The 27,855-nt window shown below is 36.7% G+C and overlaps 1 protein-coding gene across 4 annotated transcripts in view; it reads right to left on the bottom strand.

The window, feature by feature from the left end:
* Nucleotides 1–27,855, bottom strand: part of DSCAM (DS cell adhesion molecule) — a 724,602-nt gene that overhangs the window by 269,525 nt on the left and 427,222 nt on the right. For 3 of the 4 annotated variants that reach the window (XM_087418066.1, XM_087418068.1, XM_087418065.1), the window contains exons 4-6: nt 19,099–19,245; nt 7,436–7,714; nt 5,771–6,046 (exon numbers count right to left, since the gene is read on the bottom strand). In XM_087418066.1, the coding sequence (XP_087274192.1) occupies nt 5,771–6,046; nt 7,436–7,714; nt 19,099–19,245 (702 nt within the window). The remainder of the gene's footprint in view (nt 1–5,770; nt 6,047–7,435; nt 7,715–19,098; nt 19,246–27,855) is intronic. The other variant, XM_087418067.1, reaches the window with a different exon arrangement.

Genomic DNA, 27,855 nt, shown 5'->3' with positions numbered 1-27,855 from the left:
AAGTCTGCCAATTGACCAAAAATGTCCCTTATAGCTATTTTTTCCCAGTCCAATCAGTATTACACATTACATTTATTTGTCATGTCTCTTTAGTCTCTTTTAATCTGGAACATTCTTCAGTCTCTTCTGTATTTATTGACTTTGACATTTTTGAAGTGTTACTTTGTAGCCAGTTGCTCAAAATGGGTTTGTCTATTTCTTCATGATTAGATGCAGGTTGTGCATTTTTGGCAGAAATATCATGGAAGTAAAGTTGTTTTCATGTGCTTCTTGGACATCTGTGTATCTCCTTTTGTGAAATATCTGCTTGAATCTTTTGTCCTTTTTTACATTAGACTGTTTGCCTTTGTTATTGACTTGTAGGAGTTCTTTATGTATAGTGAATACAAGTAATTATATATATGTCAGAATCATATAATGGTCAAATATATTTGTCAGATATCTTATATAAATTACATAGAATGTCAGACATATATGTGATATATTACATATTTGGAATATATATATAGAATATATTATATATGTGTGCTTGTGTGTGTAAAATATTTTCTTTCAGTCTGTAGTTGCCTTTTCATTTTCTTAAGGATGTCTTTGTCCTTGATATTTAGTGCTTTCTTTGTCTTAAGAAAGCCTTGTCTACCTCAAAATGATGAAGAATTCTTCTATGCTTCCTTTTAGAGACTTTATACTTTTAGATTTTATATTTCAGTCTATAAGTCATATCAAATTAATTTTTGTGTAAAGTATAACGTGTGAGGTAGGGATTGATGTTAATTTTTTTGCCATACATTCCTCGAGCAGTTTCAGTACTGTTTGCGGAAAAGACTTTCCTTTACCTATCGAATATTGTATGTTCTTTTGCACATCAGTTCATCATGTATGCTTGGGCATATTTCTGAGCCATTGGTTATGTTCCCTTGAGCATATCTATCTTGTTTAATGTAGCTTTATAGTAAGTCTTCAAACTAGTATGAGTACTCCCATTTTATTCTTTTCTTCAAGGTTTTTTGAGTGATTCTTAGCCCTTTACTTTTCCATATATATACTTCAAATCAATTTAGACTGTAGGACTTCTATTTTTCTATATAAATTTTAAAGTCATCTATAAAAGCTGTAGGGATTTTGATTGGGATTACATTGATCATTTTAGAGAGAATTGTTACCTTAAGAAATTACTTGTAATTAGTATTTGGGTGGTGAACATGATGTAATCTATGCAGAAATAGAAGTGTAATGATGTACACCTGAAATTTATACAATGTTATAAACCAATGTTACTGCAATAAACAAACAAACAAACAAATAAATAAATAAATACCCACCCCCCCCCAAAAAAAGAATTACTTTTCCAGTCCTTGAATATGGTATATCTTTCCAATTTTTTAGGTCATCACAATTGTTGTATAGTTTTACATGTTGAAATCTTTAACATCTGTTGTTAAATTTATCCTAAGTGTCTTATGTTTTATGCTAATGTAAATGGAAATTTAAAAATATTATTGTCTGATTGTTCCTACTATGTAGAAATAAAATTGCATTTTGTATATTGTTCTTGTATCCTATGACTTTCTAAACCCACTTATGCTTCTAAGAATTGTTTGATAGGTTTCTTGGGATTTTCTAAGTAAACAACAAGTCCTGTGATTATAGACAGCTGAAATTTTTCCTTTCCAAACTTTACACATTTCATTTCCTATTCATGCCTAGCTAGGACTTTTAGTATAATGTTGAATAGAAGCAGTATGTGTGAATATCCATTGCCTTGGTTGCAATATTAAATGAAAAATGTTTATTAATGTTTAACCATAAAGTATGATCTTAGCTATAGATTGTTCATAGATGCCATTTATCAGGTCAAGGAAGTTCTCTATATTCCTTGTTTGCTGATAATTTTTATTCCAAATGGATGTTGAATTTTGTCAAGTGAATTTTTCTAGATATATTGAGGTCATCAGTTGGTTTTTCTCCTTTATTCTGTTAATAGGATGACTTACATATACATAGATAAGTTTTGTCTTTAACGTTTTGCCAATCTTACACTTATGGGATAAACTTCAACTCAGTGTTATATAGATAGATGGATATATAAATATGTAGATGCACATATACTTATTTATATATATGTATATATATATATATATATACACACACACACATATTTATATAGAGAGATACACATATAAATATTTACAAGTATATTAATGCTAATATGTATATATGAATGTATGTATGTATCTATATAATTTTAATTCCATGTGCTAAAAGTTAAAATTATAGTACTTTATGTTAAATGTAAGAAAATTGAAACAAATAATTTCAAATAATTTAATTTATATTCTGTCCTTTGTGTTATTATCTGTTTATGTTATAAACTCTATAATACAGTGTTGTGATTTTATAATTGTATAATTTGTCAATTGTTGTTTAAAGAAATTAAAAGAAAAAAGACAATTTTGCTGAATGTTTACTAACATATTTACTACCATTTCTCATGCTCTTTATTCCTATAGATCTGAGTTTCAATTTTAGGTCATTTCCCTTCACCCTGAATGACTTTTTTTTTTTTTTTTTTTTTTTGCTGAGGAAGATTAGCCCTGAGCTAAATCTGTGCCAGTCTCCCCCTATTTTGTATGTGGGTCATTGCCACAGCATGGCTGATGAGTGGTGTAGGTCTGTGCCCAGGATCCAAACCTGCAAACCCAGGCGGATGAAGTGGAGCAAGCCGAACTTAATCACTATGCCACAGGGCTGGCCCCAGGATTTCATCTTTTATGTAATATTTTTTCTTCCTCAGAACTACAAGATTTTCTATTTATCTTCCAGCAACTTGACTCAGATGTGCCTGCATATGATTTTCTTTGTATTTATGCTTCTTGGGGTTTGCTGAGTTTCTTGATTTATTTTTTACACCAAATTTGGGAAAATTATGGCCATGATATCTTCAAATATTTTTTCTTCCTCATTCTTTGCCTCCTATATTTCTGACCCTCTAATTAAATGTATATCAGGCCATCTGATTCATGTCGTACACGTCACTGAGGCTCTGTTCATTTTTCTTGCAGTCTTCTTTCTCTCTGTGCTTCACATTGGATCATGTATTTTAATTTATCTTCAAGTTCACTGAACCTTTCTTTTTCTTTCTGCAATCTTCTGTTAAAGCCAATACAGTGAATTTTTTCATTTCTATTGGTTCCTTTTTGTAGTTTCTATTTTCTCTGTTGATCTTTCCCAGGTATTCATTCATTCTGCCCATACTTTCCTTTAATTTATTGAACATATTTTAAATAGAAGCTATAAGTCCTTGCCTGCTTATTCTAACATCTGGGGTCTCTCAAGGCCTATTACTATTGCTTACTTGCCTACTTTGTCTTTTAACTTCTGGTCACAGTATCCCTTTTTTTTTTTTTTTTGTATGTCTACTTATTTTTATTGTATACTTGGATTCACCTTCACATTTTTGCAGTTCAGGTGTCAACTAAGTTTTTCAAGGAAGTTTATTTTTAGATTATAGGATTCCCTACTGTTATTTCCTCCATCCTGGAATTTCCACTCACCTCCCTCAATTTGTAGGCGATTTGACACTGCAGACCCCTGTCCTTCTATACCTCAATCCCATAAGACTGTAGCTGTCTGCTTTTCTTCTAGTGCTCTAGTTTTTTTTCCCTCTACCCCACAAAGACTGGAGAATGTCTGTCTTGAGGGTAAATGTGGTATCAATGTAGATATCACTTAATCCTTTCCCCTTCTTTCAAGGGTCAAGTCCTTTCTGCCTGCTTTTGAGTGTCTTCTCAGTGTCTGCATGCAGTTTTGTTTTTCCCTAATTTCATAACTTTTATCTTCTTGCAGGTTAGTCTATACATGCTAGTCTATAATTTCCTGAAATAGGACCTGTTCTTATTCTTTTTTACTATTCCATTTTCCAGTTATTCTAGTTTGATCTTGAACCTATAATTAATAGATTCCAGTTTCTTTAGACTTTCATTCCAGTTTTTTTGGCCTCATACGAAATACTCTCAGATTATGCATTACATCAATGGCCATTCTTAGTTCATAGTATTGTGAGTTTTTATAATTTATGCCAATCCATAGCTATTTCACTGGAAATAATAGGAGGCTTTATCAGAAAATACTAGTTAGACACCATTTTAAGGCAGATACTAGATATGTATTTGTAATTCCATTTCTCCTCTCTTTTGCTACATTAGCACTGTCATCTCTCAGAAGAGAAAAAATAAAGTGAAGCTTCTTGTCCTGAATGTAAACTGACATGCAAGAAATAAATCTGTGAGTGTACTCAGTAGGCTCCTCTGCCCCCCTTTTTTGTTCAAGTGACAGGCTTTTTTGGAAATGAAAGCAGACATTATTTTCCCAGTGAGACCTGAGTGTCTTTGAAATCTTTCTTGCTGTCACTCTCTGATAACCTGAACTCTTTTGACATTATTATGGATTATCAATATGCTCTTTAGGTTTTCTTAGTCACACGAGATGGTTGCCAAGGTAACCAGGCCTAGACAGGTAATCCTATTTCTACAAAGAATCTAAAAATAGGGACTATGTAAAAACTACAGGGCATCATCATTAGCAAACTGGCTCTGTAAAAATTGATTACTTTCTGCACTTAATTGTTATGTGGAACACAGTGTGAGGCATTTATTATGAGTATCCTGCCTTCAGCTAATTTTCCTCTGATTTAAAAATCTCACTGTCTGCAAGGAGATGCTTAAATCAAAATAAGAATCTCCTTGCTGAGCCTGCTTCTTAAAAATTAGCTAAGGTTAAAAAAGTAACCATAGAAATATCCTCTTATCATGAAGACATATTTAAATTTATTTTCATATAGAAATGGATTTTATTTTTTCTCCCTGTAGGCTATATGAAAGTCATGTAATTATTTTAATCAGTTGATAACAGATGAATTTTAAATTACATATAAAGACACAACTTCCAACAAGAAATGCAAATATACAGATAAAAGCTAGTTCAATTAACTGGTGATAAACATACGTCTCACTTGAATATTACCTTGATAGCTTCTTTCCCTGGCTGATGGATAAGCTTGAAGATGTAAGCAGGCAGTTAAGAAAAGAAAACAATATAACATACCTAAAACCTATTATTACACCCCAAGGTAATTCCTCACAAACTCCATTCACCTAAATCTGTAAATATTTGGACCCAATTAGTGACAACCCAAACCAGATGTCATTTGCAGTATATTGAAATGTCGCCCTGCATTTTGCCTTTGAAGTTTTGCTTCTCAACTTGGAGCTATTTTGCGCCCTGAGGGGACATTTGACAATGTCTTGAGACATTTTTTGTTTGTCACAATTTGAGGGGTGGTGCTACTATCATCTGGTGGATAGAGGCCAGAGATGCTGCTAAACATCCCACGGTGCATAAAACAGCCCTTCAAACAAAGCATTATTGAGAGACCCTGGTCTAGAGGATAATGAACTGTCAACCAAACCAGAAGTTTCGAGTTTCTGAGGTCTATATCTTAACAAGTACCTTTAAACACATGAGTGGGCAACACTTATGTTACTTAACTTTATGTTACTCATGTTACCTCTACCATATACAATTTTCATTTCATCAGAACTTGCTCTTTATTTGCCTGATTTAGCTGGAAAAAATAGAGTTATTAGCGGGTCAGACAGATAGAAATCTTAAAACTGAGAGTTATCAGCACCGTTTCACCCTTTATTCTTCTTTTAGAATGCTCTGGGTTTGGGCTCTGTTTCAGCTGAACCCTATAGGGAGGCCCACTGACCTTCAAGGGCCACCTGCACATAGTCTTGAGCGGACAGCTTATCCTTGCGCACAAAGCACTGGTATGCGCCCCCGTCACTTTTGACCATGTGATCCATTATAAGGTTTTCGTGGTTGATCCCTGTGATCCTCACATTTTTTCCAGGGTTGAGGATTTCACCATTTCGGTACCAGGAGAGTTCCTGGTCCTCGCTTCCTGTCACGCTGCAGGACAAGGAAACCTGGCTACCGACGCTGCTTTTAACTTTCCTGGGGCTGATGGTAGCTTTCAGTGGCTCTGGAGAATTTGATAAGAGAAAGAAGAAGGTAAAAACATCACATATGTAGATATCATTTCAACAACATGCTGGACTTTGGACAAGGCAAATGCATCATTGCAAGCATACTCCGTAAGTTCTTGTGTTCAGTGTTAGTTCACAGTGCCCCGTTTTGTTTGGGAGCACCCTCTTTGCTATTTGTTTTTTTCTGGCCTTCTTTCTGTAGGTTGCAAAGAGACTAATGTTGATCAAATTGCTACTCAACTGAGTAAATGTGAGGATTAACTCACTGACCGTAAGAAATGCAATGTGCTGGTTACCACTAAGGACAGAAATGTTTGAATATTTAAACCCTATTTGCCTTGTCCCAAGGTAGCACTGATGGGTTTGCTCTGGGCCATTCTCACACACACACATAAACTCACTCACATCCCCTATGTGACTTAACCAGGGCCAATAACACACAGCTGTAAGAAAACAGGTTGATATTTGAATCTGTGACTATGAAACAGGGTTTTTCTTTAAAATGAGGCTAACTGGTTTGGACAGGGATGGAATTCTCATCCTTGACTTCCTACATTTTCATTCCACAAACTCAATTCAATGCAGCAAGCATTATTGAGCATCTGCTGTATGCCAAGGATGGGGTTCAACTCACAGGTGAGACAAAGATGAACAACATTTGTGGTGCAATTAGCATGTGCCATAAAGTTACCAAACATCTTTGTACGTTATCTAAGTCAGAGGGTGTTAGATTAGACTAAAGGGCTCCTCCTGCAGTCACATCCCTCCTTCCTCTAAGTCTGCCTTTGGCACCCATTTCAACAGATTCCTCAAGATGGTCACTACAAATCCATTGGAGATGAAATCTATCCACCATACTTGGACTAAATGATCCATATTATTGAATCCAAGTCGAATATTTGGATTATTTAGAGCCTTATATTTCTGCTGACAATAGCCCATTTAGAATTTAAAGTAGCATCTGGAAACAGGCCACGGACAACCACTTTGATGTGACAACCATCGCCTGTGCTGACAGCACAACCCTGCCCCTCTTCCTCTGTCAATTTTCAGACAGGCTGGCCATTCTGAATTCAACTGCTAGGTAATGTTACCTTGGAAATGTATCCTCTGGCCTAATGGAGTCTTGGAGATGTGGGGATCAGACAGACTTGAATTCAAATCCTAAGCCCCAAACTCTCTAGCTGTGTAACCTTGAGCAATTTGTCTGAGCATTATCTTCCTCATGTGCAAAATTTGGCTAGCATTGGTCTCAGCAGTTGTAAAGTAATCTCACTGTTGTAATGATTGATGGAAGGCTATAGAGAAAGCCCAGAGACCAGCTTGTAACAAGAGCTCCATCAGCGGCAGCCAACGTCACCATTGCAAGTTACCGTCCAACTTACGTTTCACGTACAGGCGGCCTATCACCTTAGCAGTTCCATATCTGTTGGACACTTCACACACATAGCTGCCTGAGTCTGAGGGACGAGTGTTCTCAATGAGCAGCCCTGTCACGGTCTTCTGGAGCCTTCCAGAAAGTTCCAGGGGCATGTTGTCCTTCAGCCAGCGGTAATCTGGCTCAGGGTGCCCAAGCGCTTTGCAAGGCAGTTCCACACGCTGCCCCGCCATGGCTTTGCGATGATCAAACCCATCCAGTATGGATGGGGCTGAGTTCGCTGGGTCTGCAGAGGAAAGGAAAAGTCTTAGATACAGTGGATGAGGAGTTGAAATGGACATTTAGAATCATAAGGCCTTGTGTATAATTTAAATTTTATACATCACACCAATTATTGATACAGATCTTTAAGATTTTGTATATGAACAGAAAAAAAAAGAATGCCCTATTCACATAAATTTCTTCTGCTCAGAATTTGCAAAAGTTTGAAGTAGAAGAGGTTCTGCTTCTCATTCTCTACTAAATAACTAAAAACTTCAGAATTGGCATGTTTAAACAGGAGTTGCTCGCTTAGGCCAAGAATTGGGTTGTCTTATAACCACAGAATGTCAGACTTCCCCTTTCAAAAGAGCAACAGTAGCAGAAATAGTTGTTTAACATTAGTAAAATTTATTTCACAAAAAAAGAGTTTTACACATAGTTGAATTTGAATTTGAATTTATTTATTCATTTCACAGTATTGTTTGAGCCCCAAGTCCAGGACCAGCATGGAGTTAGGCGATGGAGACACAGTGGTGAACAAGACAGGCAAAGATGTGCCTTTGTGCAGCTTACATTCTAGTTGGGTGGATGTGTGTGTGGAGGGGTCAGAAATGGATAGGTAAACAGATACATAAAGGTAATTTAGCATGTAGTAAGTGTGCAATGAAGTAAATAAAAGAGAATGACACAATAGAGCGAGTGAAGGTATAGGTTTTGGGGGTAGAGGGAAGGGGACTTTGGGATGGTCTTCTTGGATGGTCTCTCTGAGGAGATGATAGATCTGAGGAGAGAGGAAGGAATGAAGACCATCAAGTTGTGGCAAGAATTAAATGGTTAAAAAAATAAGAAGTTTCCAGATTATCACTTAGGACATGGCCCTGGTTTTAAAAAGTGATAATGTATAATTAACCTGTTCTCCCAAACGATGTTTAGCCTGCATTATATTCTTGAGCCCAATACGGAAAAGGACAAAATATTCTCAAGAACTAGGTCAGTGGAAACCACTCAGCTCAATGTCCAAGTTTGCTTGGAGGAAGTGATGTTCTCAGGGATTATTATAAAGAACGTAAAAATAGAGATCCCTGATGGGGTGCTGAAAATACAACTCAATGACCTTTCCTTGCTCTCTCTTCCGATTCTTCCTGTTCAGAACTGCACTAGACCACACGCATGAGTGGCCACACTGGTGTCCACAAGGATATTACAGAACAGATATGGGCTCCTAACTCCTGAAATTTTTCCTTTGTGTTGGCCAGAAGTGCGGTGGCTGTTTGATCTATCTGCAGTAAAATGCTGTGATTCCTTAGTCAGCCACCAGGGGCAGTCATCAGGAATGAGTGAAAACAACAAAAACATTCAGCTGAAACTGCTTCCTTTGCATCATCAGAGATAAAAATCCTTGACACTCTGCAGCGCTTTTCACTTCGCTGGTGCCTTATGAGAACAATGGGAATGCCATGGGATATGATGAAGGGAACTAAATAATCTAAGGAATACGTGACCGACTTTCCAGGACTCTTCTGATGGTCCACTAGTCATTAACTAAAGACTTCCGTGTTCCCTAATTATCTTCCCTCACATGTTTGAGTGTGGGGCTCCAGAGGGATTAGAGGCACACAATTCTACAACGCCAGGCACAGAGCCCTTGCTGGCAAAGGTCTTATTGCTTCATTCCACCTCCCCAAGGAAATTACAGATGGACTTGGGAAAGTGTTGCTTTGAAGAACAAGTTACTTTCCTTGGCACTAAATAGTTACAAACTCTGTCATTTTGCTTAGAGTAGGAGGTAGGATTGGGGTTGGATAAGGTGACACAAAGAAGGTGTCACTCCTTTGGTGGGGCTGGCTAATAAAAATTTTTTGCTGGACAAGCCCACAATCTCAGGAAATAAGAGGTGCCCACTTCCAATGTTAGTCATAAAAAATAAATACCCAATGATTGCAATTAAAAATTTTATTCTGACTAAAATGATTGATAGAAAATTCTCAAATATGCTTAAGATAGTTCTGTATAATTCTAATAACTTTTTAAGAAGTATAGATGGGACAACTGGATATCCATATCAACAAGAAGAATTCTGAGCCCTACCTCATACCACCTACAAAAATGACCTTGAAATGGGTCCTAGACCTAAATGTAAGAGCTAAAACTATAAAACTTTTAGAAGAAAAGATAGGAACAAGTCTTCATGACCTTGGGTTTGGCAGAGTTCTTAGACACAGCACCAAAAACATAAGTGGCAAAAAAATCAATATCTTAAATTTCATCAAGATTAAAATGTTTTACACTTTCAAAGACACCATTAAGAAAATAAAATAAGAAGCAACATACTGGGAGAAAATATTTGCAAATGATATTTCTGATAAATGGCTTATATCCAAGAAATATAAAGAACCCTTACATCTCTATAATAAGAAGAAGCAAAAATCAAAAAAATGGGCAAAAGGTTTGAATAGATATATCGCTGAAAAGGAAATACAAATGACTAATAAACACATGGAAAGATGCTCAGTATCATTAGGCACTAGGATAATGCAAATTAGAACCACAATGAGATACTACTTCACACCCGCTAAGATAGTTACATTAAAAAACATGAACAATAACAGGTGCTCCTGAGAAAGTGGAAAATAAACTGGAACCCTCATACATTATCGATGGGAATGTAAAATGGTGCAGCCACTTTGGAAAACAGTTTGCCAGTTTCTTAAATTGTTAAACTTCAATTTACCATAAAATCCAAAAGTTCCACTCCTAGGTGTCTACTCTAGACAAATGAAACCTATGTTCACTCAAAGACTAGGTTGTACACAAATATTCATAGCAGGATTATTCATAATAGTCAAAAACTGGAAAAATCTAAATCTTCGTCATTTAGTAAATACACGAAATAAATGCATATATACATACAATGGAATACTATTCAGCAAAAAAAAAGAGTAAACTACTGATACATCTTACAACATGGATGAACCTCAAAAGATGATGCTAAATGTAAAAAGCCTGATACAAAGCCACATACTGTATGATTTAATTTATATAAAATATGCAGAAACCACAAATCTATAGAGACTGACACTAGGTTAGTGGTTGCCTAGAGCTGGGGGTGGGAATTGGAGTTGACTGCAAATGGACAGCAGGGATCTTTTGGGATGATGGAAATGTTCGACTGTTGAATTTTAGTGATGGTTGCACAATTCTATATATTTACTAAAATAATTGAATGGTATTCTTAAAGTGAGTAAAGTTTATGGTTGGTAAATTAAATCTCAACAAAACTATTTTACAAGAAAAGAATGGGGCATTTATTTTCTATTTTAAGTACACAAATTAAGCAATGCTTGAGACAGGCTTTCATGGGGATATTTGGTCATATACAGAATTAATACAACCAAACAGCATTGTATTTAATTTTCACCCCTTTGTCTTCAAACTTCTTATCTACATTTTTAAAAATTAGTTTTTATCACAAAAATTTGCAAACTCACTCAAAAGGGGAGAAAATAATGTAATGCATCCCTTATATTCATCGTCCAGACTCAACAGGCATCAATTTTTTTTTATCCTTCTAATATCTGTTTATTTCTCTATAGTCTGTGCTTTTGGTGCTAATGTACTTGAGTCAAATCATAGAATCTATGTTATCTTATCCCTATATCATTAGTATGTTTCTCTAATGAGTTTCCTTATATATTCACAATGCCAATATCACACCACAGTAATAACCTGTATCATTTATTATCTACTCCATACTCATTTTTTCCTGACAAGCTAAAAAACAGCATATTATTATTATTTTTACAATTGAGTTCAATAAATCAGGATTGTTCTGAAGTTAACATTTAGTTGTTATGTCTTTTGAGTCTCTTTTAATCCAGAGCAGAGTTTTCTCCTTTTTTATTTCTCATGTCTTTGACTTGTTGAAGAAACCAGGTGAGTTATCTTACAGGAAATCTCACATTCTGAATGTGTTTCTTCATAGTGTCATTTAATGTGTTCCTCTATTGCCAATTTTCTTATAAACTGGAATTTAGTTCTAATGGATTGACTAGATCAAGTTCAACATTTTTTCTTTCTCTTTGCATCCACATAATGTGTGGCTTTCCCACACTTAATGGTGTTAAATTGGTCAGGAAGTTCAGGTGATAATGTTTGTCTGAATTAGTTATTTTATTAATGGTTGAAAACGGCGATTTTCTAATTTTCTTATTTCTTTCATATGTAATTAGATAATTATATAGATGTAATTATTCTGTAAATAAGAACTTTCCTTCCTGAATTAGGGTTATGTGGTTATCTTGAAACACAGTAACTATAGGAAAGACAGGGAGAGTTTTTGTTGCTCTATTTAATCATCAATTATCAAAATCAAGAGTTAGTGCCCTAGTTACCACTGTGTAGACCAATGAGATTCTTATTATTGCTTTTGTTATTATTAAATGTATATGTGTGTATATGTAAGTATATATGTACATATATGTGTGTATATATAATCATAACGAACCCGAGAGTTTTTACATATTTAATGGTTATCAGCCAAATGCAATCATTATTTTTGATATTCAACTCATCACACTTTTGACCAATGAAAGCCCTTTCAGAAGTTGGATCCTGTATCATTTTGACAAGACTCCATTAATGTTTCAGGCTCATCTTATACATTTGCTGTCCCAGACCTATAGTCCACCATTCTTCCAAGGAGACATGGTCCTTTTTAGCGGAGAATGATATTTAAAGGAGACTGCGATGGAGATGTTAGAGGTGTTTGTTGCTATTGGCTGCCCATTGCTTCTGGGCCAATTCAGTGAAAGATTTTGGAAATACATATTCAAAAAATAAAAAACAAGTGTGTACTGATACTTTCAATTGGAATTTGAATTTCAAAGATTTTATTTTAATTCTTTGATTTTAAACTTTTACCTTTTCTTACACTGAAAATCTTGGTTCCAAATAAAAATAAGATAAATATAGTTATTTTCCCCTCTTCTATTATAGCCAGCACTGGTGGTCTAGTGGTTAGGATTCAGGGCTCTCACCGCCCTAGCGCGTGTCCATTTCCCATTCAGGGAACCACACCACCCATCTGTCGGTTGTCATACTGTGGTGGCTGCGTGTTGCTGTGATGCTGCAAGCTATGCCACCAGTATTTCAGGGTCACCCATGGTGGATAGGTTTCAGCAGAGCTCCAGACTAAGACAGACCAAGAAGAAGGACCTGGCCATCCACTCTCAAAAAAATCGGCCATGAAAACCCTTTGAATAGCAGCAGAGCCAGAAGGTGAGAAACACTGGACAGAATTCTGCTCTGCTGTACACAGGGTTGCTAGGAGTTGGAATCGACTCAATAGCACTAACAACAAACTCCTATTATATCTTCTACTGTAAATATAAATAAATATATTTTTCAAAAATTAATACTAATATAGACCTTGAGGGTATTATGCTAAGTGAAATGTCAGACAGAGAAAGACAAATACCATATGATTTCACTCATATGTGGAAGATGAAAACAACAACAACAACAGCAACAAATAAACACATAGATTCAGAGAATAGACTGGTGGTTACCAGAGGGGAAAGGGGTTGGGGAAATGGTGAACTGGGAAAAGGAGGTCATTTGTATGGTGAAGGATAGCAACTAGACTTTTGATGGTGAACATGATGTAAGTGTATACAGAAGTTGAATTATGATGTACACCTGAAATCTATAAAATATTCTAAACCAATGTTACCCCAATAAAAAAAGCAAAATAAGGCAACCAAATGAATTTTAACAATTTATTTTAAGCTGTGTTTATCTTTAGAATATATTTTTAATAGCTATATAATAAAAAATTATGTCTTAAAAAGTTACTTGAAATAATTATTTTCTATATTTGGTTATCTCAATAACTTGATATGCATTTACATTCATTTGCTTCAGTGTATTTTCCATTTTTAACATTAATTTTTTAACATAATATTTTGAAATATGAACCATTCACATGATTTTAAAGTTGAAACTATGTAACAAGATATACTCAAATAAGTCTTATTTACATCCACATTCCTTCTACTTTTTCCCCTAGAGTCAAACAATTTTATTAGTTTTTAGGTTACCTTTCCAATATTGCTTTTCACAATTATGAGAATATCTACATGTACTCCCCCACCTTCCTTACATAAAAGACTGTATGCTATATATACTGTCCTGTACCTTCCTTTTTTCACTTAACAATATATCCTAGAGATTACTCCATTTTGGTAATAGAGATCGTCCTCATTCCTTTTTATGCCTGCATATTACTCCACTCAATGTCTGCAACATAATTTATTTGATTTTCCCCTATTAATGGATATTGGGGTTGCTTCCAAGGTTTTGCTAGTATAAGTAATGCTGTGATTTGTAACTTTGTGCATAAGGCATTCTTTTACCATTCTATCATTGGGAAAGTTTCTTAGGTTACTTGCTCAAAAACTAAATTCATATGCAATATTTATTTAAATATTGATAAATTATCCTGCATGGAGGAGAGGAGGTGTGTCATTTTTAACACCCTCAGAAAGACTGATCAAGAAAGGGGCCGGGGAGTTAGAGAGTAAAAATCATCCAAGTTAGGTGAATGCAATTGGGACATCATTACAGCACTAACCATCCAAGATCATCTTTTGTTTGTGCGTGTGTGTGTGTGTGTGTGTGTGTGTGAGGAAGATCAGCCCTGAGATAACATCCATGCTAATCCTCCTCTTTTTGCTGAGGAAGACTGGCTCTGAGCTAACATATATTGCCAATCCTCCTCCTTTTTATTTCCCCAAAGCCCCAGTAGATAGTTGTATGTCATAGTTGCACATCCTTCTAGTTGCTGTATGTGGAACGCAGCCTCAGCATGTCCGGAGAAGAGGTTCATTGATTCAGGCCCGGGATCCGAACCCGGGCCGCCAGTAGCAGAGTGCGCGCACTTAACTGCTAAGCCATGGGGCCGGCCCCTCCAAGATCATCTTAACCAACTCTTCAGTCCTTGATGATATGAAGCTGAGCATCAGTCCCTATGAGGGAAAGTTCTAGTTCTGCTTTTCTCTCAATCTTGGATGATAGTCCTTTGACATCTCAACCCAAAGCATGGGGTGTTTTCCATGCTCCACTTTGATGGAACCTAGATTATTTTTTACCCTCCTGACCCTTCTAGACTTTCAAAACTTCTCAGGCTTTGGCTGTCTCCTCTAGAAAAGCAGCCCTCAATGCCAGACTCACTTCTTGTGGCTGTTTTCTTCTGGATTTTGATCCTGTAATTTTTCACATCAGCTCCTAACAACTTCAAGCAGATGTTTTTTATACATTTAAACAGCCTTTTTAGTTGTCCTCGGAGGGAAAAAAAAATGATCTAAATAACCTAGTCCTAGTATAGAAATCACCACCATTTTTTTTTTAATCAGGCCATTTGGTCTATTTTATTGATTTTTTAAAGAAAAAAGCTTGTTTATTACTTTTACTGTTCTTTTTGTCTGTTATCTATTTCATTAATCTCTTCATATTTTTCCTTAGAAGTAACTTGAACTTATTCCTTGGATGCCCAAATAATTTTCGCTTGCTGTTTACAATTCACAACAATATGCAGCATATTGACTATTCTGGGTCCATTTTCCCAGGTACAGGTGCATCACTTCAATATGTAGTAATTATGTATTTTTTAATTATGGGAAATTTTCTTAAGTTGTTGTTTTAAATACATATTCTGATCTATTGTTTGGTTTTTTTCTTAAGAGACTCTAATTATACATGTATTTTATCGTCTTTTCTTTTCATCTGTATACTTTTCCATGAATCCTTTTTACCTCTATTTGTTTGATTTTCTGCATGTTTTTATTTACTGCTCTTTTTTCCCCCACATTATGCTTTCTGTGGTGTTTATTCTCTGGTGTGTTCCTTCTGATTTAATTTTAATTTCATAACTTTTCATTTTTCCTAATTCTTTTTAAATTATGCCATTTCTTTGTTTCACAGATTCTTATTGTTTAACCATTTTATTTATGAACTCTATTCTGATTTATGCTGCTCTTTCAAAGCTTTAAATCATTTTCAAATAATAAATTATAATTTTCATATGATTTATGTCCAAATTTTTAAAAATTATTTCTAATTGTCAATACATTATTTGGTTCATTTTCATTTTTTTTCTTGTAATAAAGTTGTGGAAAGTTAAATCTTTTTTCCTTTTTGCTCCATTTTAAAATGAAATAGGATTCTTAGTTAATTAGGAGAAGCTTCTTGCAGGATAGGATGCTATAAGTGATCTTTTCCAGCTTTCTCCATTGATATCACTAGTGAAGGACTCAAAATTTAGCCCATTTCTCAGAGCTATGCCTGCCTTGAGAGGGTTTCCACCTTTAGCCATGCTTTTCCAGATCACTATGTTACTTGCTTCGAAGGCAGTACTCTCACCTTTTCGTGCTATATTTTTCTTGCATAACATTTTATAGATGGGATTCCTCCAGGCCCTCCAAGCTACCTGAGCCTTCCCTCTTTGCTACTCTTAGAGTTCTACTCTGGCTTAAGTTGATTTCTAAATCCAGCAGTTTCCCTCGGGGTGAGTCTCTGTCCTTCTGAAAGGAGTACTTTCTGAATACCTCTGAGATCTTTGAGGACTTAGACCACCTCTGAACTACTGATCATTACTGTTTGTTCTCATGACCCTTTTGCACTCATCTTCAACTCAGAGCTCATGCAGGTCTATCCAAGACCTGTGAATATTCTTAGACACATTTTCCCAGGTTTCCACTCAAAGGATGGACCTCTGCTTCTGGAGATGAGCATTTGTTGACTATTTTGCAGTTCTGTGACTACAAAGTAGTCCAAATAAGCCTTCACTTCTCCCCATCTACCACTTCTGTGACACTGCTGCTGTTCCTACACTGCTCCTATTGTTGTCAGTAGTTTGTCCATGCCCACCCATACTCAAAAGTTTCTTGGGAGTCCCCATCACCTAGTTTTGTTGAAGATGTCATCCATGTGATTTTTCTTTTGTCCTCCTATTTGGTTTGTTTTCATTTCAGGAGGAGTTTGGGATCATTAAAAACCTTGCTACTAACATGCCCCCACCATGACCCAAACCCCATGTGTACATTTTTAAATAAATTTAAATCTAATTTAAAATAAAATTCATTTCTCTTTTCCTTCAAAGCTTAGACTTCTAGAATAGTAGTCTGTACTCAGTGTCTATGTTCTCATCTTTTAGCATGAACAATTTCCACCCTCAACTACTTCATTAAAATTTCTACGACAAAAAGTCACAAGAGTTATTTGTCACATACAGTAGACTCTCTTATGAGTCTTTCAATGACACATGACTCTGTTGATCCCTCCCTTCTTCTTGCAACTATCACCTACACCTTTAACTCCAAATGTTCAGCCTTATTTCTGCCTTTCTCTTCTGCTGGTGTCTTAGTGTCTGACATTCCCTCAGTAGATTATGCTCTGGTTCTCCTCTTTACTCTCCACAAATGCTCACGAGGCAATCCCATGGACTCCTGTCACTTCCTTGGTGATCAAATACTCACGATTCCTGTTATCAATTTTTGAAACATCAGTGAAGCATTCTTAAAAAAGCTTGGGATTAAGAAAAGTGAATTTGCCTTTCTAACCTAGAAAGTTACATTTGAAAACCAGTACTTAATGATTTAGAGTGGAGATAAACAAGGTTACCTTTTCAGGTTTCCTTATTTTTAGATTTTCTCTTTCTTTCAGGTTTCTCTTTTGAGAAAGGTGAGCTCCCAGATTATCATCCTATAATTCACTTTTGTTGTTGTTGTTTAAAACAACACATAGAGACAGAGATTGGATTGGTGGTTACCAGAGGGGAACGGAGGAGGGAGGAGGGCAAAAGGGATGATTATGCACGTGTGTGTGGTGATGGATTGTAACTAGTATTTGGGTGGTGAACATGATGTAATCTATGCAGAAATAGAGGTATAATGATGTACACCTGAAATGTATACAATGTTATAAACCAATGGGACCACAATAAAAAAAAAAAATTAAAAAAAAGAAAGAAAAATAATTTACTTTTTTTGATGGAGAAATGTATATTTGTTTGTTATACTCAGCTCAAATTAATCTTATACCAGGATCCACCCAGCCCCCCAAATCTTTCCCCTTTATTGTCTCAATATCATCATCATCAAGTTCCTCTTCAATGCAGACCAGACCTTTTCCATGACACTCTGAACAAGTAGAACATTGTGCTATCATCAAAGCTACCATGGACTGAGATGACAGATTCCATTAATTTCTAATTCATTTTTCTCTATAGTGTTTTTTTAATTGAGTATATTTTTAGTGTACTGATTGTTCTGGCCTTAGCAGATGCAGCAGGACATACTAACTGTAAAACTAGGGAGAAAGTAACAATTGACATGAAAAAGAACAGGTAAAGAGAAAATATTTTTGAATTCAGAGTAAAAATCACTGAATTCTGACTTACGTTTGTGCTGGACCTTGAAAGACAGGCTTTGGCTACTTTCAGGATGTGAATAGGGAAAAGGAATCCAGAGAGAGCGTGGCCAAGGGCAATAAGTGGGTGTTTAGGAGACAAAGTTTTTAATTACTCCAACATTCAACAGCTTTCCATCCTTTCTCCCTCACAAAGCATCAGTGCCAAGAAAATATTTGTTGCATGGAGCAATTTTATATTCTAAAGCTACAAGGGCAAAGTCCAGATATTTTGCATTTGATTTTCTCATACTGAGATGGACATTTCACACTTCTAAACTGCTCCATGAAGTGTTAATGCATCACTGTGTGAACACATTGCTTATATGTTTGACAGATGGACTGATATCAAGCCAATAGTGAAGATTATGCAGCAGATCGATATTTCCTCAAAGTATAAATCCCAGTAAAAAGGCACGAAACTGACCTATTTACCAGAGTGGAATCAACTGCTTTCAGGTTTCCTCCCCTTGAGAATAATCCTAAAAAGGGGAGGGAGGATCTGAATATACCTTTAACTTTAGAGGTGTATAATTTCCCCAAGCAACATTGGTAGGCATAATATGGGGATGAAGAGATGTGTTCCACATGATGCTCTTCTCCCTCAGAGCTATGCATGGTGGGAAGCATCTTGGTGCTGGTTGGTATTATCAATGACGAAACATACAATATGGAGAGCAAGGAGGTGTTGTCTTCAAAATAGAAATGATATTGGGTCAAAGGAATTTGGAATTTGACAAGATATGAAATGGCTTCACTCGGAATATCTATATTGGTACTGTATTGTATTGATACTCGTTTAAAAGACCTTAAGTTGCTAAAATATTTCGGAAAAAGACTGAAACCTTCATTTTAGTCGCGAATTCCACAATTTTGGTTGAGTTGTCTGGTGACATGAACAAAGGAATGATGGAAATAGCAAACACAGTCTTGGTGAGTTTTTACCTGATACAAAAAGTCTAGCACTGTTGCTCTGCCTCGTCTCCCCAGTGTATCTGTGCCGCGTGATACAGCGGTAGTTATATAATCCATCTTCATTCTGTACATCTTTAATATACAAGGCTCCCGTGGATGTGATGAGAAATCTAGATCCTGAAATAGAGGAAAACCATTACTCAATTAAAATAGGACAAAAGCCACCCAATCACATAAGCAAAGTTGTCGAATACTATTTTTTCACCTGAAGGAAACTCATGCAAAGGCTAATAATAGGGGTGTGTGTGTGTATGTGTGTGTGTGTGTGTTACTTTAAGGGTCCAAGCTATTTTAATTTTTCAACTACCCTAAATTAGGAGTTTTTACTAAATATGCCACTCAGTAAATATATTCTTAGAAAATCTAATCTCACGAATTAATTTTTTAGGTCATGTATTTATCTTACAGCAACAGAGTTGGCATATAATTGGCACATAGCTAATTTAGCAGATTTTTCTTTGACCATCACGTTTCTCTTAGAATGTGACATACTAAGGGAGTATTAACTTTCTTTGGTAAATTTCTACCTCATGAAAGTATAAACTTTGCCTCAGTTTGAAGTGTTTCAATAAATACACAAAAATGTTAGATTATAAAGCAATAAAATATTCCACAAACTTCCGGGAAAGACTATCTTATTTCCTCATAATAATAACCAACATTTATTGCTATATTCTAAGAAAAAGATCAATTCTACCTGTATTCAGTGTTTTAGAGTACTCTGCTATTTCTTAATACCCACTCTAATAATTGACAATAACTATTTTCACCTCAGGGAGAAAAAATCATACCCAGACATTCCTCTCCCAGATCTGCATAAAACATGGTGAACTCTCTCTGACCTGTGAGTTTTTTATTTACCTTTAGATTGTCAATTTATTTTTAAAATTAACTGTCCGTGTCTTATCTCTGGTTTTTGCCCCTGCAACTCTAGTTGTACAGAAATGGCCAACACTCAGAGATCAAATATCAGCATTGCTTTAAGAAGAATGAAGATGGTTTTTCCTTTGAAAATATAAATATCTAAAGATAATTTTCACTGTTCAATTATAATCTTATGATAAACCAAGTAAAAGCAAAAGAGTACACCTCAAAGTGAGTTGTCGCACCTACGTGGTGGGTGACTCAGTATATCCTGGAGTGAGTTGTTGCAGCTACATGTTGGGTGACTCAGTGCACCTCAGAGTGAGTTGTTGCTCCTACATGGTGACTGACTCAGTACACCCCAGAGTGAGTTGTTGCACCTACATGGTGGGTGACTCAGTACACCCTAGAGTGAGTTGTTGCACCTACATGGTGGGTGACTCAGTATAGTTGTTGCACCTACATGGTGGTTGACTCAGTATACCTCAGAGTGAGTTGTTGCACCTACATGGTGGGTGACTCAGTATAATTGTTGCATCCACATGGTGGGTGACTCAGTACACCCCAGAGTGAGTTGTTGCACCTACACGTTGGATGACACAGCACATTTTCTGCCACAGCTGGACTTTTTTCTGTGGAATATTACCTCGTCTGATGCAATTATACTTGAAAGATAGTGTGACTTTGTCTCTTCGAGAAAAGACTAAAATGCTAAAAGTTCACCTTCTTTTATTGTTTGTTTTGCTTAGGTTCATTTGAAACTACTTTGGTTTATTTTAATCATAATTTACCAGGAGTCTTGACTTCATTAATTTTTGGCCTCAAATATTTAAGTTGTGAATACAATTCCTACAGCCCTTGGTTATTTCTTGTAAGGACTATACTTTATTCACAGATCAGTTGCTCAGATAAAATAAAAATGGCTTATGATATCTAATGCAATATAAGAACAATTCAGAAGGACATAGATTAAAAAAATCATAAAACAAACATGAATCCAGCATAAGTTTTTCAAAGGAACATAAATTAACTATTAGAATAGTATAAAATATCTTCAGTAATAAATTCACTTTTTAAACATTCTATTTTTTTACTTATTTTAAAATATGCTATAAGTATGCTAAATATTATAATAGCTGGAAAAACAAATGCTTTATATTCTAGATATTTTTGCTTTATCCCCCCAAAAAAGAAAGCATTTAAACATATCTTTTACCACTTGTCATATGTCATCATACACCAAACATTTCTTACCAATATACATTGTGCATAATTGAAACAATTTTTTCTTTCAATATATTTTGCATACTGATATAATGTTTTAATAAGCAGTTCCTCTAAAGCACAGAGTAATAGAAAAGAGGACAAAAAAGACAATGTATGTAATTCCTCTCACCTTCTTAACATGGAGTATTTTCATTATAGTTGACAGGCCATTAGCAGTGGCGAAATGTAAGTGGAAAGTGTTTTGTGTACCATCCCTCAGAAGTACTGGGAAATGCACAAGGATAGAGCAGCAGAGTGCGTTTATTACGCTGCAGATTCCTGAGAGGGTTCTATTCTCTAGGCCCAGTTAATTTAATCACTCACTTTGCTCCTGTAATATCTTCTTTTTTTTTTACCCACTTAGCATGCTAAAAGAGACTCTCTTAAGACATGTCATTTCAGAAAAGCTTGAACCTCGTTTGTCTTAAACATTTTCTGAGATATTCACAGAAAGGGAGAAGGAGTTGACTGAATGATTGTACTTAATTTGAACTATCTCTATCTAGCCACTCATCTCTCATTGAAACTCATCTCAAAATTGATCAACGCTTTAAAACATAAAATAAGGATGAAGAATAGAAGCCTTTGATTAGGAGAGGGCCCTGAGGACCCAGGGTCCTTGGGTTCACTCTGAACTCCCAAGATACACGGAACTCTCAGGAGACCTCAACGAGGGCACACAAAGTCGTTAGAGTGCCAGATGTCTTGTCTCCATGGTTACTAGGAAACATTTTAATTACTCCCTAATGCTGCCAAACCCTACATCCTGCCTTACATGACCAGAGGTCTTTTGTATCACATACAATAAATGGTTTGTTCACACTCATAAATGGGGTTGAAGAATGTGCTTCTGTTAAAATAGGAAAATATTAAAATACAAAATATTGATATTAATAAACTGCACACCCAACCTCTCTGTCTCTGTAGTTCTGTCCCTGTCTCTGTCCCTCTCTCTCTCTCTCACACACACACACACACACACACACACATATCACCTTACTACAACTGTCTGGTAACATAAAACTGTGCAATGCCAAAATTTTATAGGTAACTTTATTTCCCTTGGAAAACTATTAGCACTTTAGACGGAAGCATTTCTAAAATATAGTACATACTTTTTGTCATGTTAAACACATTGCAAACCAGTCAACTGAACGACAGTGAATGGTTTTTGGATTTGGGTCATCACTGTGGACATTGATTATTGAGCTATGCAGCTCAGTTGTTATAGGGATGTCTCAGAAGCTATCCTGGCTTCTCAACATGCACTAAATGGTCCCCAGGTCTTTAAGCCCCTGGTTCTATCTTAATAGTTTATCTGTTCCCTCCTTTACTAGCAGGCTATCAGCTGCTACTTCTCTCTGCTGTCAATATCCTTGTGGACACACTCACAGTGTGATGCATTCAGTATGCGGAGAGGTAGAAATCGGACATATTAAAGCTGTTAGAACTTTGCATAAACTAAGAGTAAATGGGTTACAAGAAAGCACTGGGGTGATTCTGCAATGTTAGTTGACGTGAGCTTGTATGTTAATGACGCTAAAATAAACCCACAGCTTGGTACCAGCGCAGCCAGCCTGGCTAAGCTCAGCACAGGGACTGGCAGAATATCTCTATCTAGAGATATAAAACCATCAAAGGAAATGAAAAATTTGCACGATTGGGAATGTCGCAGGAAGACCCTGGGTTGACGATCTACAGGCACGATTCTCACACTGTGACAGTGCTGAGCAGTGGAGAACACACAGAGAGTGAGAGCTCCTGAGGTTCAAGAACAACATCTTTCTTGGTTTTCTGTACAATAGCATCAGAGGCAGAAATTAAAATAGCAACAGTGCTAGAAATCCATTTTGCCCAACTAGGGGTAGCCGAAGATCTGAGCTGCAGAAAGCAGGCATGCGTGACCTTCAGAAGGGAGCATACTGGAGCTGCTTCTGGGAAGCAAAATGTGTTATGGGTGAGCAGGAAACCAGAGTGGAATGGTATACCCCTTCACTGGGCCAGCACTGTCCTGGACTCCTGGAATCTAGAAAAGAGTGAGACACAGCCTCTGCCTTCAGGAAGCTTACAATCTAAACAGCTTTGAGTCTCAGGATTAGACACAAGGCATCGAGGTGAGAAAACAAGATGGGAGGGAGGGAGCTGGAGTACAATTAGGGAACAGACACTATCCTTGTCTCATCTGAATGAAGAGAACTACCAACACCCAGGAGGAAAGTTGGTGCTTATCACAAAGCCTGCATTTATCCTCATGTATTACTCTGACGTAAGTAATTAACTTTATATGTTCAAGTATCCTTCTACTCAGCTAATTTTTTTCATGTTCTTATAAAGAATAAAGTTAAAAGATCTTTCCCTGGTTCCAGGGGGAATAAGATCACCCACCTTGAGAGATTCCTCATTGTGGAAGAAAAAAATCTAGGTTTTGGAATCCAGTGGATTTAATTTAAACCTATCAATGTCACTTTCCAGCTGTGTGGCCTTGGACAAGACATTAAACCTCTTTAAACTTTGGTTTGATCATCTATGAAAGACAGATGATAAGTAGCAGCCTCTTTGTTCTACTGTTGAAGATTAGATTAATACATAGAGGTCATTTAACAAATAGCCATGTATTAAAAATGGTATCTATAAGAGTAAATGTAATGTGTGTTATTCTGCTGTTTTGATAGGATAAGTCAATCAACAGGATGTGCATAATGCTACCCAAGGCCACCAGGCCTTCTTGAGCCACACAGGGAAGAGCCCATGGACACATACACAGCAGGGTTCACTTCTACTTGTTCATTTATTTGCTTACTTATCTGAGGCAACCTCATGTATTAGAAAAAAGCATAAGAGTGGAAATGACATGGGTGAGTTTTACATCATGATTCTGCCACTTGGAGCTGTGTTACCACAGGCAAAATATTTCCTGAAACTCTCTGAGCACGTGTCACACAACAGAGTAGTAACAGGGTGTAGAAAGCTACAACAAGGCCTACAGAGTATATTTATACATCCCAGTGAGGGGCTGTGGGGAAAGGAGGGCCATAGAGACATTGTCTTCAGAAATCCATTCTGCAGTAGAAAGGGATATTTGCAGAAACTCGGGGAATTCCTCCATAGTCATTATAAGGTTATTTGAATAAGAATATCCCCTGGTATATTTGTCATATCTGAATATAAGATACATACTCTGAGATTTTCCAATCAACTAACTGTTCCTCACCCCTCATATCTCATCCAACAGAAGGTCCTTCTATTCCTACTTCTAAAATATATCCTGAATCTCTCACTTTCATCTCTCTCTGCTGCACCACCCAGGTCTAAGGACCCCAGCATTTTACACCATTCCCACTCCTGCTCTTCTCAGCCCCTTCTCCACTCAACATCTATGATCATTTAACATGGTGAATCATTTAGATCATTTAGTGTCTTGACGGACTCCTGCTAAACCAAATCATACACGGAGACCTACGATGGTTTAAGCGTTGACCTTCCTCTACGCTCTCCCTCTTCCGCCATACCCCAGACACACTGTCCTTTTAATCACTCTACCTGGATGCCCCTGGACCCAGATCTCTCCATGGCTGGCTCCCTTCTCTCATTCTGACCTCAGTTACTAAGTCAACTTTCCAGCAATATCAGCCCACATTAACCACATCCATGGACACTCATGTTCAGAGCGCTCGACTTTGTTATATTTCTGTGAAGTTATCTTACATGTGTTTGACATTAGTTTAACATTTATCTCCTCCAGCTAGAATAGCAGGAACTTGGTTTGTCTTGTTAGCTTTTCATCTCCATTACACAGAACAATGCTTGCCTACGCTATCCAAAAACATCTGTTAAAGAGGTGGGTGGATGAAACAGTCCATCATTGCTTGTATACAAAATGTTTCTTCTTAGGTCCAGGTAAAAAGGAAGAAAGCTAAAATGCCTCTTTTTAGATTTCAACAGGAAACTTCCTCATGTATAACACACAAAAAGAATCTTTTTCCCCTCTGGGAATGACTATAATATATTCTTACATGAAAATGAGCATATTTTAAGATTTTGATGTTAATTACCCTTTCATCATCCTCTCTGGCTTTTTCCTGCGCAGCCAGACTGTTGGATCTTCAATAGGCACAATATCATTTTCAGGAAGATTTTAAACACATATTTGATTTTTCACTTAGAAATACATCTTAGGGTTTTTTTTGCTATGGTAGTCTGAAGTGAGCTAATAGTAATTAAAAGAACAGATGGTTCTTCTAATAAGATACCAAACGGCAGTGTAACACAACGAACCTGTCATTAGCTGTGCCTGCCACCTCCAATTGACAGCCACACTGTGTGATGAAACTGGGCTTCTTCCTAAGCAGTGTTCATAACAGTGTCTGAGAAATTAGAGGAATGTAAGATAGAAATCTAAGTTCTAGGTATACAGCACTAAACATGAGATGAGCCTCTGAACGGATATCTTACATTTTTTAGTTTGAAAGTTAAATTAGTACTAACCAAAGTAGAAGTGGAAACAGAAAACAATACTTGTGTATATATACATCCATGAAAACTTGAAGTTATCAATTTCTCTTAATTAAGATGGAGATTGAAATGGAATTTATCTTACGGTTTGGTTCGAGGTAGTCCTAGGCTGTGATGTGACGATTGGGTGCCAGGCCATCAAAGAGCTACAGATATTCTTGAGCAATTGAGTGGCCTGATAAAAAATGATTGTTAAAAGAAAATTATGTTGAAAGCTGCCTATAAGAGAAAGAAAGGAGTAAGCCCTTAAGATAAGACACTAACCTGGTGTTATGGATTGAATTGTGTCCCCTGCAAAATTTGTAAGTTGAGTCCTAACCCTCAGTACCTCAAATGCAACCTTATTTGGAAATAGGGTCACTGCAGATGCAGTGATCTTAATTAAGATGCAGTGCATCTTAATTAGTTAAGATGAGGTCATCCAGGAGTAGTGTGAGCCCCTAATCCAACACGATGGCTGTCCTATAAAAAGGGGAAATCTGGGCACAAAAACATCTGGGTATTAATCCTAATCCTCATCAGAGCCAATAGGTATTGCATGCTTAGTATGAGCCACCACTGCTCTAAATGTTATGTGTTTTGACTCATTTAGTTCTCACAACAACCCCGAGGGGCAGATACTGTTCTTATTCCCATTTTGACAGATGGGAAAAGTGAGGAACAGAGGTTAAGTGACTTGCCTATGTTCACAAAGCTAGAAGGATTCCAGTCAGCATGATACCCCCGCGTTCTGGGTGGCAGCTCACGCCCTCCCCCACTACGCTCCTTGGCTCTGGGTCACGGCCAGAGTGTGAGACAGCAAGGCCTGGGCCAGGTGGAGAAACAGCTGCAGTGGAACAGAAGCAATGCGCACAGAAACATATTTAAACTAAAGAATCAACAGAGCTTGGCTGGGGTGAAGAGTGCTCCACGTGCGGAGTCTGAGGGACCAAGGGGATGTGGTTGCCTTGCCAGAGCAGAGAAGCTGAGGGAGGGATATCTCTGTTTTAGGAAAGGCAGGAGTTCAGCCCTGAACACGCTGAGTCACTTAGAGTATATGATAACAGTCAAGCTGGAGACAGAGTTTTGGGGATTAAGCTATGCATGTTGAGGGGCCCTTTATGGGAACTGACACCCAGGAACCCCCCAGAGGGGAGTGAAGGAAGAGAGCCAGCAAAAGATACAGCAAGAGAGAGGTGGGACAGAGATTCAGGAGGATGTGGAATTATGAAAGCAGAGAGAAGAGGCCTTCCAAAAAGGATGGTGCAAACATCTCCACTCTGCATCTGCCTGTCAGTATGACCTAGAATACAAATGTAACCCAAGAGAGCCACCGTGTCCTCATCTGTGCAATGGGGCAATAGTACCTTGTTGGGGCTATGGTGATATGAAAGAATGTCCATGTAAGTGTCTGCTAGAGAAAGGCACTTCAGAATAGCTGTAATCTGCAGTAAAATATAATGACAAAATATCCCACTTGCTAGATCAATAAAAATATTAAATATTTAGCTACAAACAGCTAGAAATATATAAAATGAACTTAAAGAACACTATAAATCATTATCAAAGAGCACAACAGAAGACCTGGATAAATGAAGAGGCATATCAAATTCCAGGATTAGACAACTTGATATTGCAAAAATATCCATTTTCCACAAATAAAATTAATTACATTTTAAATGATTTCGGAACAGAATTTATTTAGAACTTGACCAAATCAATGAAGATTAAAACAAGATGCTATTTTTCATCCAGGAGATTAGAAAAAAAAAATTAAAATATGTGATACTACGTAGTCTTGACAAGGATGTGGGGAAATGAACACCTACTGGAAGGAGTGTAAATTGGTGAAGCCGTCGGTTGTTTGGTGGGCAATCTGCTGGCGTATTTCAAATGTAAGAATTGCATACATTTTGATCCAGCTTATCCCCTTCAGAGACTCCATCCTATGGAAACACTCATACATGTGCACACAATGTATGCACAAGAAGTTATGTAAAAACTGCACCGTTGGGTAAAAAATTAAAAATTGTAAACAAACCTAAATGCCAATCAAGGGGTGAATAAATAAATAAATTAGGGTACCTCTATACTATGCCATTTAAA

This window comes from Ceratotherium simum, chromosome 27 (assembly GCF_057802395.1).
Source record: "Ceratotherium simum simum isolate JZ-2026a chromosome 27, ASM5780239v1, whole genome shotgun sequence".
NCBI classification, from domain to species: Eukaryota; Metazoa; Chordata; class Mammalia; order Perissodactyla; family Rhinocerotidae; genus Ceratotherium; species Ceratotherium simum.
This window is presented reverse-complemented; position numbering and strand designations above follow the sequence as displayed.